This window comes from Miscanthus floridulus, chromosome 18 (genome assembly GCF_019320115.1).
Source record: "Miscanthus floridulus cultivar M001 chromosome 18, ASM1932011v1, whole genome shotgun sequence".
NCBI classification, from domain to species: domain Eukaryota; kingdom Viridiplantae; phylum Streptophyta; class Magnoliopsida; order Poales; family Poaceae; genus Miscanthus; species Miscanthus floridulus.
The window spans coordinates 100,488,095-100,507,531 of record NC_089597.1 but is presented as its reverse complement, the minus strand read 5'-3'; the positions used below and the strand labels follow the sequence as shown (position 1 = coordinate 100,507,531).

General features: G+C 45.9%; 2 protein-coding genes across 3 annotated transcripts; one reads left to right on the top strand and one right to left on the bottom strand.

Moving 5' to 3' along the window:
• The first annotated feature begins 1,764 nt into the window (after positions 1-1,764).
• LOC136519936 (protein WVD2-like 5) lies at positions 1,765-6,003 on the top strand. Of its 2 annotated transcripts, none has more exons than XM_066513316.1 (9): positions 1,765-2,034; positions 2,119-2,261; positions 2,364-2,723; positions 2,820-3,008; positions 3,178-3,239; positions 4,001-4,157; positions 4,247-4,318; positions 4,420-4,530; positions 5,410-6,003. In XM_066513316.1, the coding sequence occupies exons 3-9, from the start codon at positions 2,499-2,501 to the stop codon at positions 5,749-5,751; spliced, it is 1,158 nt and encodes a 385-aa protein (XP_066369413.1). In that variant the 5' UTR covers positions 1,765-2,034; positions 2,119-2,261; positions 2,364-2,498; the 3' UTR covers positions 5,752-6,003. The 2 variants fall into 2 exon arrangements, with proteins under 2 accessions (XP_066369413.1, XP_066369414.1); XM_066513317.1 differs by having other exon boundaries at positions 2,101-2,261.
• An 81-nt stretch (positions 6,004-6,084) lies between these two features.
• LOC136519937 (uncharacterized) lies at positions 6,085-7,551 on the bottom strand. Its single transcript, XM_066513318.1, has 2 exons — positions 6,686-7,551; positions 6,085-6,594 (listed from the first exon to the last, which is right to left on the bottom strand). Exons 1-2 carry the CDS (start codon positions 7,450-7,452, stop codon positions 6,456-6,458), a joined length of 906 nt encoding a protein of 301 aa, XP_066369415.1. The 5' UTR covers positions 7,453-7,551; the 3' UTR covers positions 6,085-6,455.
• Between the last annotated feature and the right edge of the window lie 11,886 nt (positions 7,552-19,437).

Sequence of the window (19,437 nt, the reverse complement as noted above, 5' to 3'; positions counted from 1 at the left end):
GACATGTGCTACTCGATTTTTTGAGGCAAGATGTGATTCTCGGAGCCACAAAACCAAACAAGATCTAGCGCTGTTGAAAGGATCTAACAATGCCTAGAGGGGGGTGAATAGACATATCTAAAAATTTACTGCAAATGCTAAGTTCAAATTTGTCAGCCACTGTCGGAAGTCCCGACAGTTTGGGTCGGAACTCCCGACGTCATCAGAAGTTCCGACACAAACTGTAAGAAGTCCCGACGCCTACGTGAACTACAAAAGCAGTGCCAAATTTAACTTTGCGGATAAATAATCTTACAACCTCACTTCCTAGTGGTTTGATGTAGATGTTGGGTCACTCCCTTGACGTTGAAATGCCTTCAAATCGTAGATCGAGTCCAAACCCTAAGATGAAGTTCGGGAGAGAGAGACAAACAAATACAAGTAATCTCAAGCAAACACAACAACAACAAGCACGCGAGATATAAGGATTTATCTCGAGGTTCGACAACCCCACAAAGGAGCTCCTACGTTCTCGTTGTTGAGGTAACCACAAAGGTCGGCGTCTGTTTCACCTCCTTGCCTCTCTCAAAGCAACCACAAAGGTCACTTGAGCTTTTCACTCAGAAATCAAGGATAATACAAACTTTCCAAGGCTCTTCCATAAGATGGAAGCTCTTGGGTGACGCCTAGCCGGCTAGGGGCAAAGCCCCAAGAGTAATAGACGCAAATCCAACTGGCTTGATGAAGAAACCAAGTGCTCAAGCTTGCCAATGTGATTTTCTCACTTAATCTACTCTCCTATCACTCAAATCCTTGGGAGAATCAAAGTTAGGAGCAAATGGGAGAGGAGATGAGAGCCTTGAATGCTTGGGAGCTGTTTTGGATGAAGGTTGGTGGCAACGAATGAGTGGGTAACGGTTAGAAGAGAGGAGAGAGCTATTTATACTCATAGCAGAAATCTAACCGTTTAGATCTACGTTGGGAGTTTCGACCGTCGGGACTCCCGACGAGTGCAGTCAGTAGCTAGCCAAGTGTCCAGGTGTCGGGACTCTCGACCTGAGTCGAGACTTTCGACGACCACAGTCACCACGTAGGCTAAGTGACTGGGCATCAGGACTTCCGACCTGAGTCGTGACTTCCGACCGTCGGGAGTTCCGACTTACGTCAGGACTTTCGACACCAAAAGTCTCGAAAAGATATTCTACGTGATTGTGAAGTGCTAGAGTGTCTTTCTTTTGATTTTAATTTTATACTTGAGTACCCTATCTTCATCAAACCACCTAAATTTGCATCCCTCTTAATAGTGCGGCAAACCTAAACTCAAAAGCATGAAATTTAAACTTGATGAGCGTTTTGAGTTCGTCCGCCATTTGTACTTGAAGAATCTGAGGGATACCATTTCATCTTATATCAACTCTGAAACTTTTAAGGGACTAAAGCTGCCATGTATCTCATTAGTCTCTAATTTGAATGTCATCAATACACCAAAACCTACGTAGGGGACAAATGCACTTTCAACTATGGTTTAGCACTATAATATTAAGTTACATAAATGTGAACCAAATAACACCTAAGATTGTATAACCATAAAACAAACAAACAGTAAATATCACATCTAATCCAACAAAACAACCCATAAACAGCAGGAACAGACAAAAAAAAAACCATATAACAAGACCAAACTGGAGGTAAACAAATATAGAAGGAAAAACACTGAAAGCAGAAAGGATGTGTTTGACTGATATTAAAGTCGGCTAAGCCGACCGAAGCTGATTCACCCTGAGAGAAATAACTGATAAGCCGGCCGGAACGCAGAAAGGTCCAAGTAGAAATTCGAAACCACCTCCCGGAAACCCAGACAAAGCACGAGCCACGCACGCCCCAGCTGTCTCCCTCCCGCCGTTGCGCCCTACCGCCGCCGCCGCCACCGCCACCGCCACCGCCGGAGTCTCTCGCCACCGTCGCTGCTCTTCCGCCTTCACCGTGCCCAACTCCCCTCCTTGCCTCCCGCGCGCACTTCAGCCGCCGCACTCCCCATCGGTTTCGCCTGGCCAGGTAAAGCCGCCACCTTTCCTTTCCTTTCCTTTCCTTTCCCTTACCATTTCCTTTCCTGCGCTCAAGAGCCACTGCTCGATCCAGATCCGGGTGTCCTTTGGCCGAGACCGTGCCTGCCTTACCCCTCCGGTCGGATTCTTCGCCGTCTTCGTCCCCACTGGGCGCCGCTGGGGTGGAGCCGAGATCGGATCCGCCAGGGGCTGAGGAGCTGATTCCTTCTCTCGCAGGTGAGGACGCCCTTGCTTTCTTGGACGGACTGCTCGTGTTATTCTGCAAATCTCAGCTTTGCCGTGAGCGCTGAAACCAAATGTTTCTTTCTCTGCGTTCAGTCTACTTTGATGCGGATTCATTTGCTGACCGGCATAGCATGATCCTGCGGTGATTGCGGATAGCTTGTGCAAGCTGATGGTTTGCGAGTTCTCTTTTTAATCTGGCCTAAAGAAATCCTGAGACGGTAGCGTGACATGGATGCGAGTACGGAGGTTACTGATGCTATTGGTGCAATGGGCATTGACAACGGGGACAAGGCGAAGTTGCCGCCCAGTGATAGTGTAGAGGGCCACGCAGAAGAACACGACGTGCTGGCTGATGGAGCGCATTCGGGCGAGAGCGAGGTGATCAACCCTCTTGAAGAAGTGGAAATGGAAGCCACCTCGCAATCCCAGGACATAAAGCCCCGAGTTCCTGAGGTAAGGTTTTTCACGTTTACAGATTGTCAGTTCTGGTGACTTCAATCAGTGGTCTACTGACAGTCACATGTTTTGTGGCATTTTCATGTGTTCTAGGGGGTTCAAGGCCATTCACCGAAGGTTGTTACAAAATCTCAGCGACAGAGCCCTCGAGGCGGGGATAAGAGTCAAGCTAGGAAAAGCTCTCCCAGTCCTTCTTATCCTAAGGCGCCCATTGCACGGGTTTCTGATCCAGATCTAGTTGATAGCTCTTCGAGCAATGGTGATGCTGGTGCCAGTAAGAAAGTAAGTTAATTTTTTGTTATAGCTTATGAGTTACGATGTGCCCATCTATATGTTTATAGCGCTTATAGTGATATGCATGATTGCTACTATAGTACTCGTAGGTATGTTTATGGGCTTCGCAGTTTGAAGTTTGAACCTTATACATTTTTGTTGTTGGTGCTTTCATTAGAAGGCCGAAAAGAGCAGTTTCCACCCAGTTGCCAAGGAGAGCCCATCACTTGAGGATTCAAAGTAAGCTTTGTTTCTTTGATTTTCACTTTGTGATTCTGTGTTGCTTCATGTTTTTTGTTCCTCATTTGGATCCTGGACTCAAAATTGGTGCTCTAAGCATCCAATTAAGCCAGGCCTAATTATTACTCAGATGGTAATGAACTGATCCTAGCTCAGTTGGTTGGTGCGGACGTACGCCCAGACCACCTATGTCAAGTCCTTGTCAGGGTGAATTTTGGTGCTTATTTTTTAATTAAAGAGAACTAGTTCCTTCTAGGTTGGTTGAGCTTTTATTGCCTAGATTGCCTTGAGTGTGACAATGCTATGAATTATTGGTACAACTATGTTTGCTACATTTTTTTGGTAGCATAAGAGTGTAGCATAATTTAATGAATTTTTTGAAGTGTCTGTTCCGTCAAACATGCGAAGGAGCCCCCCCCCCCCCCCCCCCCCCCCCCCTCTTATTTATTTGAACACTTATTGTCGTTTGTGCCACAAACATTTTATAGTTACACAGTATTTTTTAAAATTTGTTCTTGCTTTGCCATTTACCATTTTGGAATTACTACTGTTTGCTTTGACTTGCATCTTGTGATAATTGAAACTGTGCTGTGAAACCGAGTCTTAGCATTAGTTTCTACACAATTTTCTTGCAACATATATATATGTTTCCATCCAAGTCATACCCTAAATACTTTTTTCTCCGTAATTTTATTCTCTTACCTAGCGCACTTAAATATAAAAGACTTTCTTGCAATATCATGTGTTTCATTCCAATCCAGAGAGAAGAAGAAAACTCAGAAGGCATCGAACCAACATTCTGTCAAAAAGGATATTGAAGAAGAATCAAATGAAAGTGTGAAACCTCAAAGGGTTGGCAGCACTCCTTCATATGGATTTAGTTTTAAGTGTGATGAGAGAGCTGAAAAAAGAAGAGAGGTAACTCATTGTAGTTAACTTAGCACTGGTTTTACTTTAAGAACATATGGGCACCATTCCTTTGCTTACACTATTCTGCAATTATATAGTTCTACTCAAAGCTCGAAGAGAAGATTCATGCACAGGAACTGGAGAAAAGCAACTTGCAGGCAAAATCAAAGGTTTGTGCCCTTATTCTATTTTCATATTACTACGGAAGTGATATTGCTTGATGCGACATTGAATGTAATGTTGACTTTATCTGTTTGTTACTGCTGTGCAGGAAACTGAAGAAGCTGAACTCAAAATGCTGAGAAAGAGTTTAAATTTCAAGGCAACGCCAATGCCCAGCTTTTATAAGGAACCACCTCCCCCCAAGGTTGAGTTGAAGAAGGTAATTGTCCTCCGTACTTATGGCTTAGTTTCTTCTTCCTGTTTTCCCTTCATTGAATTGCTGGCTGCAGATATATGCTATAGCTAAATCACAAAATTTCTCAGTTTACTGCTAAAGAGAAAAAATTATCGGCATTACAATTCTGCTTGAAAATATTATATTAATCAAATAATCATCCTTCAAGTTTCTACCTGTTAAGTGTTAACATGACTTACAAAAATGCAATAGTTCTTTAATTCAGTTTACCATCATGTTGAACTGAAAACCTTAATCTTGGTATAATATTCTTTAACAAGCTAATAAAGGAGCTTTTCTTTCTTTGTAGCTACAAAGTTTTACTCTATTGAGTAGTACATGTACAGCGAAAGAGCTTTGCAGTCTTGTACTCAAATATAACATATCATATTTTGTAATAGCTAAATCCAATTACAGTCTTTTGCCTATACAATGTTTAAGATTCATCATGCACTTTGGACATCTGAATTTTCTGTAATTGTACAGATGTAAACGAGATTCTTAATTGACAGCTTAATAGATAAAATGAACGATTTCCCCCAATGATCATGTTATTCTTTTCTTTAGTTGGGCCATTTGTTGTATTGTTAGGTTTGTAACCTAATTAATAGTTATATGCTAAATTCATTGCAAGTCCATAATCCTTATTTTTCTGGAGTTAGCAGCTATTCGAATAAGAAAACAAAAAATTACAAGGCTCCGAAAGCCTAGTCTGGTCTTGTTTTCACTGGATTGTTGCCTTTGAATTTCCAATTACAGCTATGTCACACTTAAAAATTTCTTAGCCAGCTTGCCACTAGGTATAAAGGTTATGTCTCTATCCTAATTTCTCAAGGATGCTATATTATTTTCTGTTGATCTTAGATCCCTGCAACAAGAGCTAGATCACCAAAGCTTGGTCGCTCCAAGAACACATCCTCAGGAGGCACGGAAGGAAATTCAAATCCTCCAGCTCGTTCAGCTCGACTGAATCTCGATGAAAGGGTCTCCCAAAATGGTGTCAAGAAAGCGCCTGGTGCAAATGCAGTGAAGAAGCCCCAACAGAAATCTCTCCCTAAACTGCCTTCAGAGCAAACAACCAAAGTTGACATTGCAGCATCTGTTTCATCTGCAGAAGAGCTAGAAAACAAGTCATCATCGACGTGTCTTACCCAAGAGCCGATCCGCGCTCAAGTTACACCTGATGAACCTGGACTCAGTGCGTAGGAACCTATCAAGCCGACTCCAATGGAAGGAGAGAGTTGTGCCTCAGCTTCCTTTATCACATTTTGCTATTTCTGTAGTAAACTGCTGGCTGGTATTATGTACTAAAATTAGTCTCATCGCCAGGAGTTTGAAGAATGGCAAGTGACCCAGTGTCCCAGTGTATTGTTTATCTTAGTTTCTGTTGACATATGAGGTATTTGTAGTTGGCAAAATTTCTTTTTATCATGTCCAATCTCCTGGGCTTCGAGTCAATTTCCTTGCTGCCCTTGCAAAGCTTTGTGATTGGGTGCATTAGTTCTTGCAGTTTGATTTCTGCTCTTGGAAGATGCTCTATTCTGATGAAGCAGCAGGAAAACCTTTATTTTACAAGGGATACTGCATTACACAAGTGACCAAGAACATTCTGCATAAATTCAAAAAAAAAACATTCTGCATGTAGAAGCTCTGCAGGGTCTCAATCTACATGTCTACTATACATAGCCCTGCAAATTCTTCAGGTGCCAAACCTTAAGAGGCTTACGCGTTTGTGCTCTGCCAGATTCAGTTTTACATATGCCGTGATTCAGTTCACAAGCGGCGAGGAGCCGGCCGGCGATGTCAGTGACTCGTAGGGGGCTGCTCTGGTTTCTCGCATTGTGCTTCTGAGTTCCTGATTCAGCTTCGTTCACAGGCGGTGGTGAGATCTAGACCGAGTTCATGTTCATCTAAGAGGCCGCTGTGATGGAAGGATGCTGAACCGCCCCCTGGAACAGCGAAGGCGGTGGCAAGGGCTCGGAATTGTCATTCTCTTCGTCGTCCTCCTCGGCGTCCCACAGGAACCCGGCGTAGGAGCCCAGGACGTAGCTGCAGCAGAAACAAGAGCACTGTTTGTCAGTGTGATCTGAATATAGCGGCGTGCTCCGAGAGGTGGGAGAGGCGCGGCGATGTCACTGACCAGTCGTCGGGCGCGGCCTGGACGGCGCGGCTGTAGTAGTCGTCGGCGCGGCCAGCGTCGCGGCTGGTCTCCCAAACGAGGCCCGCGTAGAGCGACAGCGCCTCGGCGTCGCCGGGGCTGGCGAGGATGGCGCGCTCGCAGTACTCCTGCGCCCTCGCGGCGTCCCCCTCCACCTCTTTGAGGAACCTGGCGTAGTTGACCAGCAGCAGCGAGTTGCCCGGGTCCGCCTCGATCATCTGCCGGTAGTGCGTGTCCGTGGCGGCGCGGTTGTCGCCGCTGTCCCCGACCCCACCCTGGCCACCGCTGCTGCCGAGAGCCTTCCCGTTCCCGCCCCCGCTGCCGCCCCCGACGCCCTGCTCCACGAGCGCCGCCAGCGTCTCCCGCGCCGCGGCCGCGGACACGTCCAGCCCCGTGCTCGTCAGCAGCCGCCGCAGCGGCAGCGACACGTCCGCGGCGACCGCGACCACGGTCTCCTCATCCTCCTCCTGGCCTTCGCTGTCGTCCTCCTCGAGGGAGATGGAGGTGGACGACGACGAGGACGCCGACAGCCTCGGCAGTGCCCTCCCGTGTCCCTCGTCCTTCCTGGGGACGAGCGGCGCCGCCAGGTCCCCCTCGGACATGGCGCGGCACAGCACCGCCCCCTGCCTCGGCGCCGCCGCCACCGCCGGTGACAGCAACGGCGAAACTACCGCCAGGTGCTCGACCACCGCCGCAGCCGGCGCACGTACGCAGTTGAGCAGCGGGGAGGACGCGCTCCGCAGCAGCATCACGACAGACGCTACTCCCTCCTCGTCCTCTGCCGCTCTGCCTGTCGGCCCCTCCCTCTCGCAAATATCGCGAGCGGCAGCGTCCGCGTGCGTGCCACTGACGCGCCGCGGGGCCGCGAATATTTATGCGCCCGCGCGGCGCGCGCACGTGACGGCGTCCTCCATGGCACGCTCTGAGTGGCCGCAGCGATACGCGCGGTGGCCGTCGCCTTGGGAGGTGGGGCCCGTTGGTGGAGGAGCGGGCCCGAGAGCGGACGGACGAGACGAGCTGCGGGCTACGCGACGGAGCGCGGGGCAGGGGTGGGTGGGTGAGCGCGACGGCGGTTAGACGAGTGATGATTTGCCTTTGTCTACTTGCTGATGAAGTGCTGATTGGCCGCCGCAAGGTATTACATGCTTGGCTGCCATGAGCGGACAGCAACCAGGCGGTCTACGGCGGCTGAGGGACAGAGCTGTGTGGAGCTCACGCCTTGGTGGATGCGTCAAGTTGTGTGTGGAAACGGAATGGTTTTAGAGGCGGACAAATTCAAAGATATGATGATGGGGCTCAAGATCTACCTTTGGAATGTAAGGTTGCCCGGCGCTGCTATTGTATCCTCCATTTTGAAATGGTAACATCGACGTGCCATTAGATCTGAGCATTTTTGTGATTTGAACCAATAAAAAACTAAATTTTGTAGACGTTAATTTTTTTCGATTACAGGGTATAACGCAGGCACTCTCAACACACGCACACTCACCACTGTGAACGCACGCATGCAAGCCCTACTTCTAGAGTATGTTCGAAGACTGAGCCGTAAATTCTCAGAATTGATGAAGTCACTGCAGACGTCTCGCTGTCAATGAATCTGGCCAAGCCGAGCTAGACTCTGGACTAGGCTACCCACCATTTTCTAGGGTAAAAGAAGATGGGTTTGCTCCGATTACCCAAAATATCAGGGCAAGCCGAGCCGGATTCAGACTAGGAGCTACCCACCATTTTCTAGTGTAAAAGAAGATACAATTGGTAGTTTGCTCCGATTTTTCTCAGAGCCTTCCAAAATCAGTGCCGCACCCGACCCTAAATGGCTAAATCAACGTCAGTCTAGGCTTAGCCCTCATGTTGACACAGAGATTAGCCAAACACAGCACTAGCACGTGTGGATTGCAATAGATAAACTCATGTTGCACCTCTCAAAACTGGACCATCCAGTTTTTATGACTATACTAGGCAGCGTGTTCGTGTGTTGCTACGGAATAACTAACAATTTATACTAAAAACACACGGATCGCACGATAAAATAACAATACTGTTAAATTAAATATCAGCATTAAAGTGATATTTAATCCAAAAAGTAAAGTTTATGAATTTAACACAGTCACGGAGTGCGTGGCTTCGCAGGCTCACAAACTCTAGAGCTTTCAGAGATTGGGTCGAATCCAATCTAGAGCCTCGGAACCATGCATTTTTTTCTGAACGGGCTTCACTTCGGATGCGCCGGTAGCAATATCAACGATTTTCAGTCGATGGACCAAGTCGTATGGATCCCCATACAATAGCTCAGATATGTAGATTTTGTTCTCCTTATACTTGGATACACTTGTTCCACTGAAGCTTTCATTGAAATGTTTAGACACGAACAGTGTCTGATCACCGATGTCCCTCACCCTAGACCACTCCAGCGTACGGTCGTGGAGGTTGCACTTGTAGATCGCGCTGCTGTAGGTGAAGCTCTGTGTCTTGTGGAACGTGCTCACTGAAAGGATCAAGATGCCCAAGAGAGGGATGAATTGGGCTAATTCTAAATTTCTTTGCAATAATTAAACCCTACGGTTAGCCCACTTCACCCCTTGTGCCTAGAAAGTGTTTCTAATGTTCTGCCGCACAAAAAGTCTTGCAACCTAAGTTCCAATCCTACTCTAGCATGGTAATTCTATGAATATAAAGATAATAATTGAATTGCTCAAAGTAAATGCTCAAGGTAAAGAGAGAAGGAGGAACGCGGCGATGTTTTGCCGAGGTATCGGAGAGTCGCCACTCCCCACTAGTCCTCGTTGGAGCACCTGCGCAAGGGTGTAGCTCCCCCTTGATCCGCGCAAGGGTATAGCTCCCCCTTGATCCGCAAGGATCAAGTGCTCTCTACGGGTTGATTCTTTGACACTCCGTCGCGGTGAATCACCCACAACCACTCACAACTTGAGTTGGGTCATCCACAAGCTCCGCCGGATGATCACCAAGCTCCCAATCATCACCAAGCCGTCTAGGTGATGGCGATCACTAAGAGTAACAAGCACGAACTCTCACTTGACCACGACAAGCCTAATGAGAAGGGTGGATACACACTTTGCTACTTTTGCTTTCACTAATAAGGTCTCTCTCTTAGATTCTCAAATCTTAATCACCTCACTAGGACCTTGCTCTTCTTGGCATTTTCAAAGGTGTTTCTCAGCTGTTGGAATGAACAAAAGTACCCCCTCACACGAATGGAGGAAGTATTTATACATCCGTGTTCAAAATGAACCGTTATGTGCCTCTGCGGGGTGACCGGACGCTCCGGTCATGTTGACCGGATGCTTCGGTCATGTTGACCGGACGCTCCGGTCAGTTCTCCCCGAAACCCAGTGTTTAAGTTGTGACCGGACACTGGACAGCGTCCGGTCAGCACTGACCGGATACGTCCGGTCATGATTTTCCCTCTCTAGAACCTTACTGGAGTCGACCTGATGCTGACACCCAGCGTCCGGTCGCTCACCTTTCAACGTCCAGTCGCACCAGACGATTTTACCTTGATCAAATAAACTAACCGGACTCTGTGCAAGCGTCTGGTCACACTGGAACCAGCGTCCTATCAGCATTTGTCCCTCCATTCACTTCCAACTCTCAATCATACATGAATGAAGTTTGCTCCAATTGATGTAAGGGCTATTTAGGAGCTACCTAATGCTAGATTTGACAAGTGTGCACCACACCTAACCCACTAGACTCACCTAGGTCAAGCTACCCATCCATACTCCCCTTAATAGTACGACTAAAAGAAAAACAAAGTCCTAAACTACTCTAAATGTCTTCTCAACACCAAACGACACTTAGAACTAGTCCATTCTTAACCTTGTCGTCCATCCTTTGAAAATCGAAACGATTTCCATCGTAGGGGCATGACAACCATGATTGCCCAATCAATTGCTATTATCGTGACCTAACTTAATTGCATATGCAAAACACACGTTAGTCACAGTAATCACATATTGTCATTAATCACCGAAACCCAACTAGGGGCCTAGATGCTTTCAATCTCCCTCTTTTTGGTGATTGATGACAATACCACCTCGATTATGTGAAAGAGATGAGGTTTTAAAAATGCTTGGTTCATATAAGCTTTTGACAATAAGAACAAAAGAGTTAGGCAAGCTTATATGACCCAAGCCAATATAATGTACTCTAAAGATATGAAATAAGCATGAGTACAATTAATAAAGCTCATTTACGTCAGAGTAAAACATGGAAGCAAAGCAAATGAGCACAACACAAGTGATATGACATATAAACAATTCAAAGTAGAGAGCCCACATGTCACATATCACATAAATATCATGATCACGTAGATATCACTATCACATAAATATAGTTCGATGCATGAAAGTAAACACATGAATGCATAATAGTGTATCACACATAAAAAACCAAATATAATAGATAAGCTCCCCCTAAATGAATCCCCCCTAAGTCTAACATACTCGATCCCTCTCCCCCTTTGGCGTCAAACACCAAAACCTAAGGGTCGGTCGGCGGGGCTACAACGGACGAGTCGGGCACTAAGGTGCGAGGAGCGAGCTGGAGCTGTGTGCCATCATCATCTAATCCTGAGCTCTAAGCTGTCTGACCCTCTGTAGCTAGAAGCGACGCTGAAGCGGTCTGAGTCGGATCAGGAACTGGTGTGGCCTGAGACTCTATAGGTATGACTGTAGCAGGCGGCTCTGATGATGCAACTAAAGAAGGAAATGTCTCTGTAGTCCCGGTAATAGGTGCAACTGTGGAAGGACATGGGATATGCAGATATGGTGGAGTCGGCTGCCCTGTCAACTCACTGAAGGTAGCACCAAGGCTCTTAGAGACTATAGTATCTGGCACAAGCAGCGAGAAAGTCTGAGCTGGTGTGAAGCCTGTCTAAAAAGGTGTGAACTGCGGGGCTAGCACTGGCAAGGCAAACCACTAGGACACCTGCTCTGTAGGTGAAGCAAACTGAGTGGCAGTCTGTCCCTGACTCTGAAGCCCACTAGGCTGTACAACAAGAGTCTATGAAGTGGTGGTAGGCTGACCAAGTTGAGGTGTATGCTGTGGTGGTGGAGCTCCAATAGCAGAGACGACATGCTGCATAAATCCGAGTAACTACTGCTACATGAGGAGCTGCTGCTGATGCATGGCCTGCTGCTGCTGCTGTATGGCCTGCTGCCGCTGCTGGATCGCATACTGTTGTCGCTGAAACTCATCCTGTCTAGCCTAAAACTATGCAAACATAGTAGCGGTCTGCTGGGCCTGGCGAGCCTGATCCTGCCTCATCTGCTCAAGTATAGCAAGGAGAGCGGGGTCTATCTGCGGTGTAGGTGGAGCTAAACTAGAGCTGCCAGCCTCATGGTCATGTCGTCGTGGAGGCATCTGAGGGATGTCCTGGTAGTCATCATCAGTACTATCACTGGGGTCGCTCTCAATCATCCCCTCCTGCTAAGCATCAAGCTCCTCCTCCTCTATAGCTGCTATACCCCTGATAGTCTCATCCTGCTGGGCTGTAGTCTCAGACACCTCTAGGCGACGACGTGACTGGCTAGGTGCACTCAGTCTGTTGTGACGGAGCATCTAAGTCATATTATAGGCAGGAAACTCTGTAGTAGCACCATTGTACTCTGCTAGCATCTCAGATGGCCTCACTGTAACTGCTCTGTGAATCAAGAATGTAATCCTATGAGCATAGGGCAACTGTCGGTGACCTCTGAACCCCTCTGCAATAGTATCATCCATCTTAGATAGTAAGAGATCCCAAATATCAAATATAGTCTACTGCATCAGAGAGTTTAGTAGCCATAACTAAATGCGAGTCAAGCCCTTGCGATATCCCATCATCAAAAGCAATGTCCTCCTCATGATAGCATCAAGCACCCTAGCTGTAGGAGTGAGGTCACTAGGTGTCCTGCTCGACCCCTCGCCGAATGGCTCTATGAAGCCAATGGTGGACCAAATCTATAGGAGGCACCATACCGCCATAAGGACGTCTGGGAGGCGCTGTCTGACCATAGCACACCTCATGTAGCCGGACGGGCTACTCCTGAAGCCTGAGGATCTCCCTGACCCTAAAGCTCATCAGCCTATAATCTCTGCCTCTGAATGGAAAGTGTATAAATCTATGTTGCGGGTCAATCCAAAGTGTAGCATAGAACTCACAAACCATAGATGAAACATATAAGCCTGTCCGTCCGAGTAAGTCAGTCAACCCTAGCAAGTAAGATAGGTAAGGGCGAATATGCTCTCTAGCTACTACTACAATGGACTCAATGTTGCACACCCTCTGAGACCTGAATGATGCCTCACTGTTAAGAAATGCATTATAAAAATCTTCCTACAGTGGTGTGTAGAAGCCCTCTGATGCACGCTCATCCTGCCTCGGCAGAAACCACTCCTCGAACTGAACAAACTTGAGCTGCTGCACCTGCTTGGCTGTGGCGGCCCTCAAATCTAGATGAGTCACTAGAGGCGGACCCTATGGTCTCGAAGGCGGACGAGAACCCCTCCATTGTGTCTCTGTCCTTGGTGTCACCTGGGTACGGGTACGACTAGAGCGGCGAAGCTGTGGTGCCAGCTCTATCTCCTCTGCCTGCTCTCCCTCCTAAGTCTGCTCTGCTAGCTATGGCTCCTGCTATGACTCCCTCTAAGGTTGACTTTCATCAATAGCGACACACCATCCTCCAACCATGGTTGTCCTAGCTGGACCACCATGAAGATGCTCAACCTCCTGGACAATGGCCCTCTGAGCTGGAAAAAGCTGATCTGCAATCTGTACTCCACTCCTAGCACCTCCTACCTCTACACGCTCTGCGATGGCTGCAACTATGGCTGCTCTCGCTATATCAGCATCTGGATACTTGCGCTTCTTCGTCGCCTTGCCTTTTGCCTCAGAAGGCAGGTGAGGCGGGGGCCTCAGATCCTCATCACCAGGACCACCTCCAACATTCTTGACACGAGCCATCTGATGGAGCTAAAAAGAACAACTGCACTAACAAGAATCAACTGCCAACTGTCACTTCCGAGGCTTGGCCTCGATCCGTACTCGCGAGCTTGGCCCCGAGTTGACTGACAACTGCCAATGAGACCTCAACAACACCGACTCGCTGCATGATGGAATAGATTGGATATATATGAATAATTTAAATATACATCTAAAGATACGAAACCCTAAGAAGCAAGCAATAGATGCGAAATTGGAAACGAAGGCTTGCTACCTGACGAACCGGCGAACCAAAGAATAAGGAACGGATCACGGGCACCACAGAATCGGCAATTAGGGTTAGGGTTGGCAATGCGCAGTAGATCGGCCATGGAGAATGCAATGGCAGCGCTGGCATAGCAATGGGGGTGCTATTGCAGGCGGCTAGGGCATGGTGGCTCTGTTGCTAGCGTCGGCAGGGGCTCCGACGTGGATTGGACGGTGGCGCAGAGCAGAGACGTGGGCACGGCGGCGCGGAAGCGAGGCGCGTGGGGCGACCAGCGGCACAGATTGCTGCGGGGGGGGGGGGGGGGGCGCAGGCACGGGAAGGCACTGAAGCAGGGCGGCACGGCTAGCGATGGAGCACGGCTAGTTTACGCGGCGTGGCGGCTCGGGTATGGCGAAGTCGGCGCGGGCGGATAGGTCAAAATCGTAGTGGCTTGCAGTTATATGAGGGACCCGTGATGGAATAGAAAAGGAAACGGAGAAGAGTCCAAAGACTGCATGTCAACAACTGACCGGATGCTCTAGTGGCAACGACCGGATGCTTCCACCCAGAGTCCGGTCGACTCTAGAGAGGTCCAAATCCCTTGGAGCCATGATCGGACACGTCCGGTTAACCCCGACCGGACGCAGCCAGAGTTCGGTCCAACCTGCCTTGATCACCTTCGCTTGATCGGACACTGAACCACCATATGACCGAACGCGGGGAAAATACTATTTCAGCGTCCGGTCGTTTCTTCGCAGCAAGGGTTTACCTCCTGTGAACTGACCGGACGCTGGACTTCAGGGTCCGGTCAATCGTCCGGTCACTCTTTTCTAGCAAATCTTCAAAGTTCCTTCGCGCTGCCTGTTCCCAATCAAGTCCAAACTTCAATAAGATCCAAATAAACACCAATTGAGACTGATGTGAGTGACCTCTCTCAAACCCTCAAAAATTTCAAAATATTTTGCCTTAGGCTATAATTCTTTTTAAGAAAATAGGCAATAAAAGGGTGATTGAAGAGAAATGACAAAACAACATTCATGCATATGCAATGCAATACTTGAAAGTAAATCTAGTTGCTTGTCAAGTTTGATCCAAGGTTAAGCTTCTTCACTCGCTTTTCGGTGGTTATCTTAACCATGTTAGACAAGCCTTAAGTGCAATACCATAAAGTAAACATGTTGTATATTACAATGCAATGCAAGGGACAACACAAGCTCATTTTCTAGTGAAGTTGCTAAAATCAAGCACATTGGGCTCATTCCGCAATCGACAAAAAGTCGCCTCATCTAGCGGTTTAGTGAAGATATCCGCCAATTGATCCTCGGTCCTTACACCTTCTAATGAAATATCATTCTTTGCAACATGATCTCTAAGAAAGTGATGGTGGATATCTATGTGCTTGGTGCGAGAGTGTTGAACCGGATTATTTGCAAGTTTTACAGCACTTTCATTGTCGCACAAAAGAGGTACTTTTTCTAGAACTACACCGTAGTCTAGCAAAGTTTGTTTCATATAAAGTATTTGTGCACAACAAGCATCCACGGCAATGTATTCCGCTTCGGCGGTGGACAAAGCCACACTATTTTGTTTCTTGGAGGACCAAGACACAAGTGATCTACCAAGCAAATGGCATCCTCCGGATGTGTTTTTTCTATCAACTTTGCAACCGGCATAATCCAAATCGGAATAGCCAACTAATTTAAATATAGCTCCTTTGGGATACCAAAGGTCAATCCTTGGTGTGTGCTTAAGATACCTAAGGATTCTTTTAACGTCAATCAAATGAGTTTCCTTAGAATTAGCTTGAAATCTAGCACACATACACACACTAAACATGATGTTGGATCTAGATGCGGTTAAATATAATAAGCTACCAATCATAGAGCGGTAGACACCTTGATCAATCATGTTACCTCCCTCATCTAGGTCGAGATGTCCATTAGTTGACATTGGTGTTTTGATTGGCTTACATTCATCCATCTTGAATCTCTTGAGAAGATCATTTGTATATTTCTCTTGAGAGATGAAAATCCCTTCTCTCATTTGCTTGACTTGAAAACCAAGAAAGAATGTAAGCTCTCCAATCATTGACATCTCGAACTCTTTTGACATCAATTCACCAAACTCTTTGTAGGAATCTTCATTTGATGATCCAAAGATGATACCATCAACATACACTTGACAAATGAAGATATGTCCATCAAGCTTCTTGGTGAATAGTGTGGTGTCGACCTTCCCAATGGTGAAGCCCTTCTCAATGAGAAAGTCCCGAAGGCGGTCATACCAAGCTCTTGGAGCTTGCTTAAGCCCATATAACGCCTTGGACAACCTATAAACATGATTAGGCTATCTAGGGTCTTCAAACCCGGAAGGTTGATCAACATAGACTAGTTCATTAATAAAGTCATTTAAAAATGCACTTTTCACATCCATTTGATATAGTTTCAATTCATGATGTGATGCATATGCAAGGAGGATACGGATGGTTTCTAGTCTTGCAACCAGTGCAAAGGTCTCTCCAAAATCTAAACCCTCAACTTGAGAGAACCTCTTTGCAACTAGTCTTGCCTTGTTCCTCACAACAACGCCTTGATCATCTTGCTTGTTGCGGAACACCCACTTTGTTCTAATAACTCTTGCACCTTGTGGTCGCTCTTCAAGAGTCCACACTTCATTGCGGGTGAAGTTGTTCAACTCTTCATGCATGGTGTTTATCTAATCCAGATCTTGAAGAGCTTCTTCTACCTTAGTAGGCTCAAAGCAAGAGACAAAAGAGTGATGTTCAATAAACAAAGCAAGCTTTTGAGAGCGAGTCATTACTAGATTTGATGGACTCCCTATGATGAGATCTTGTGGATGAGCTTGTAGTAGAGGTGAATTTCTTCTATCAACCATTTGAGGGGGAGATTGTGGAGCATCAACATCATGTGCTTGTGTCACCATTTGCTCATGGGAGACATGAGTGTCTTTATTTTCTACTCTCCCATCTTTATCACCATCTTGTGGCACATTTGATGAAGAAGATGGATTGATCACTTGTACATCATCTTCATCATCATTAGGCTTGATGTCTCCAACCAGAATATTCTTTATGGCCTCCCTCAATGGTTCATCACCTACATCATCAAGATTCTCATGTGCTCCTTGAGAGCCGTTAGATTCATCAAATTCTACATCATATGTTTCTTCAACTAAGCCGGTGGCATGATTAAATACTCTATATGCTTTGGACTTTGATGAGTAACCAATAAGAAAACCAATATCACAACATCTTTGAAACTTCCCTAGGTATTGCCACTTCTTGTAGATGTAGCATTTGCAACCAAACACCCTAAAGAAGGAGACGTCTGGCTTCTTCCCATTAAGCAACTCATAAGGTGTTTTGCCAAGAAACTTTTGAAGGAATAGGCGGTTGGATGCATAGCATGCGGTGTTGATAGCTTCCGCCCATAGAGCTTCAGGAGTGTTGTACTCACCAAGCATTGTTCTTGCTAGTGTGATCAATGTCCTGTTCTTTCTCTCAACTACACCATTTTGTTGAGGAGTATATATTGCGGAGACCTTATGCTTGATCCCATCTTCATCACAATAGGCTTCTATGTTTGTGTTGTCAAATTTTTTCCCATTGTCATTTCTAATTTTCTTGAGCTTCACTTCAAACTCATTTTGTGCTCTCTTGGTAAACTTCTTGAAGCATGATGCAATTTCAGATTTGTCATGAAGGAAGAACACCCATGTGTATCTTGAGTAGTCATCAACAATCACAAGACAATAAAGATTTCCTCTCAAACTCTTGTATGTTGTTGGTCCAAATAAGTTCATGTGAAGGAGTTCTAGCACTCTTGTGGTTGATATGAAAGATTTTGTAGGATGAGTATTTGCAACTTGCTTGCCGGCTTGACATGCACTACAAAGCTTGTCCTCAAACTTCACTTCATTCAACCCTCTCACCAAATCACCAAATCTTTCTTCATTAGCTTCTTGAGTGACCTCATCCCAACATGAGCAAGTCTTCTATGCCATAGCCACCTAAGTGTTGTTTTGGTGAATAAACAAGTCTTCAAGTTAGCATCTTCGGAGGTGAAATCCACTAGATATAGGTTGTTGTATCTAAATCCTTTGAATATTACTTGATCATCATCATTCTTAGATACAACAACTTCCTTCTCAGTAAACAAGCATTGGAAGCCAAGATCACATAATTGTCCAACGGATAGCAAGTTGAAACTCAATGAAGCAACATATAGCACATTTGAGATTGAATGATCATTCGATATTGCCACTTTGCCCAATCCTTTAACCTTGCCCTTTGAATTATCTCCAAATGTGATTCTTTCCTATCCATCTACTTCTTCATCTAGTGAGGTGAACATACGAGGATCACCGGTCATATGTTGTGTGCAACCACTATCAATTACCCAATGACTTCCACCGGTCTTGTAGTTCACCTACACACAAGAGATCAAGCTTTAGAAACCCAAACTTGTTGAGGGCCCTTGACTTTCTCAACAAGTGAATTTGCAACCTAAATTTTCTTAGGCCTATTCTTGTTGGGAGGTCCTAAGAATATAACTTTCATCTTTCCACTAGAATCCTTTCTAAGCATGTAATGAGCATTGAAAGCAAAAGGTCTAGCATGCTTGGGCAAGGGTTGTGGTGGTGAAGTTTGGCACTCATGGGCAAAGTGGCCTTCTTGTCCACACTCAAAACATCTCTTTGGCTTTGGCTTTGACTTGTGTTGTTGTTGAGCTTGAGCCTTCTTCTCTTGGTTTGCCAAGTACCCAATGCCACTTCTATCCATCTTCATGGCGGTGTTCATTTGTAGCTCACTTTGAAGATGCTTGCCTCTTGTGAACTTGCTCAATCCAATCTTGAGATGCACTTTCTCTAACTTGAGCTTCTTGTTCTCTTCCTTGAGTGCATCATTATTTTTCTCTTCCTTGAGTTTCTTGTTCTCTTCTTTGAGCTTCTCATTCTCAAGAATCAAATCACCATCATGATCAAGAGTTTCTAGCACAATTGTGTTGTGGGTTTTGATCTCTTCAAGATCTTTCTTGAGCTTTTCATTATCATTCTTGAGCTTGACATACTCATCATAATTATCGGTCTCAACCACTTGCTGGCCCTTGCTACTAGAACTTTGCTCAACGCTCTCAATGATCAAATCATCACATGATGTAGCTATATCAATCTTAACAACATCATTAGTAGCATCATGTGGCTCATTAGATAAAAATTCTTGAGCAATAACAAGATTATCATGATTAATCTTAAGATTGGTATATTCTTCTTTTAGTATATTATGGCTAGTGATGAGCTCATTGTGTATCCTCTCAAGTTTATCATGTTTATCTTTAAGCTCTTTCTTAGAAGATTTGAGCTCCTTGAGTTTGGATGACATAGCATAATTTGCTTCTCTAAGCTCAACACTAGCCTTTTCGGATATATCACATTTGGCTAAAAGAGAATTATTCTTAGCTTCTAGCTTGTCATTCTTAGCTCTAGTCTTTCTAATGATCTTAGTGTATTGATTTAGCAATTTAA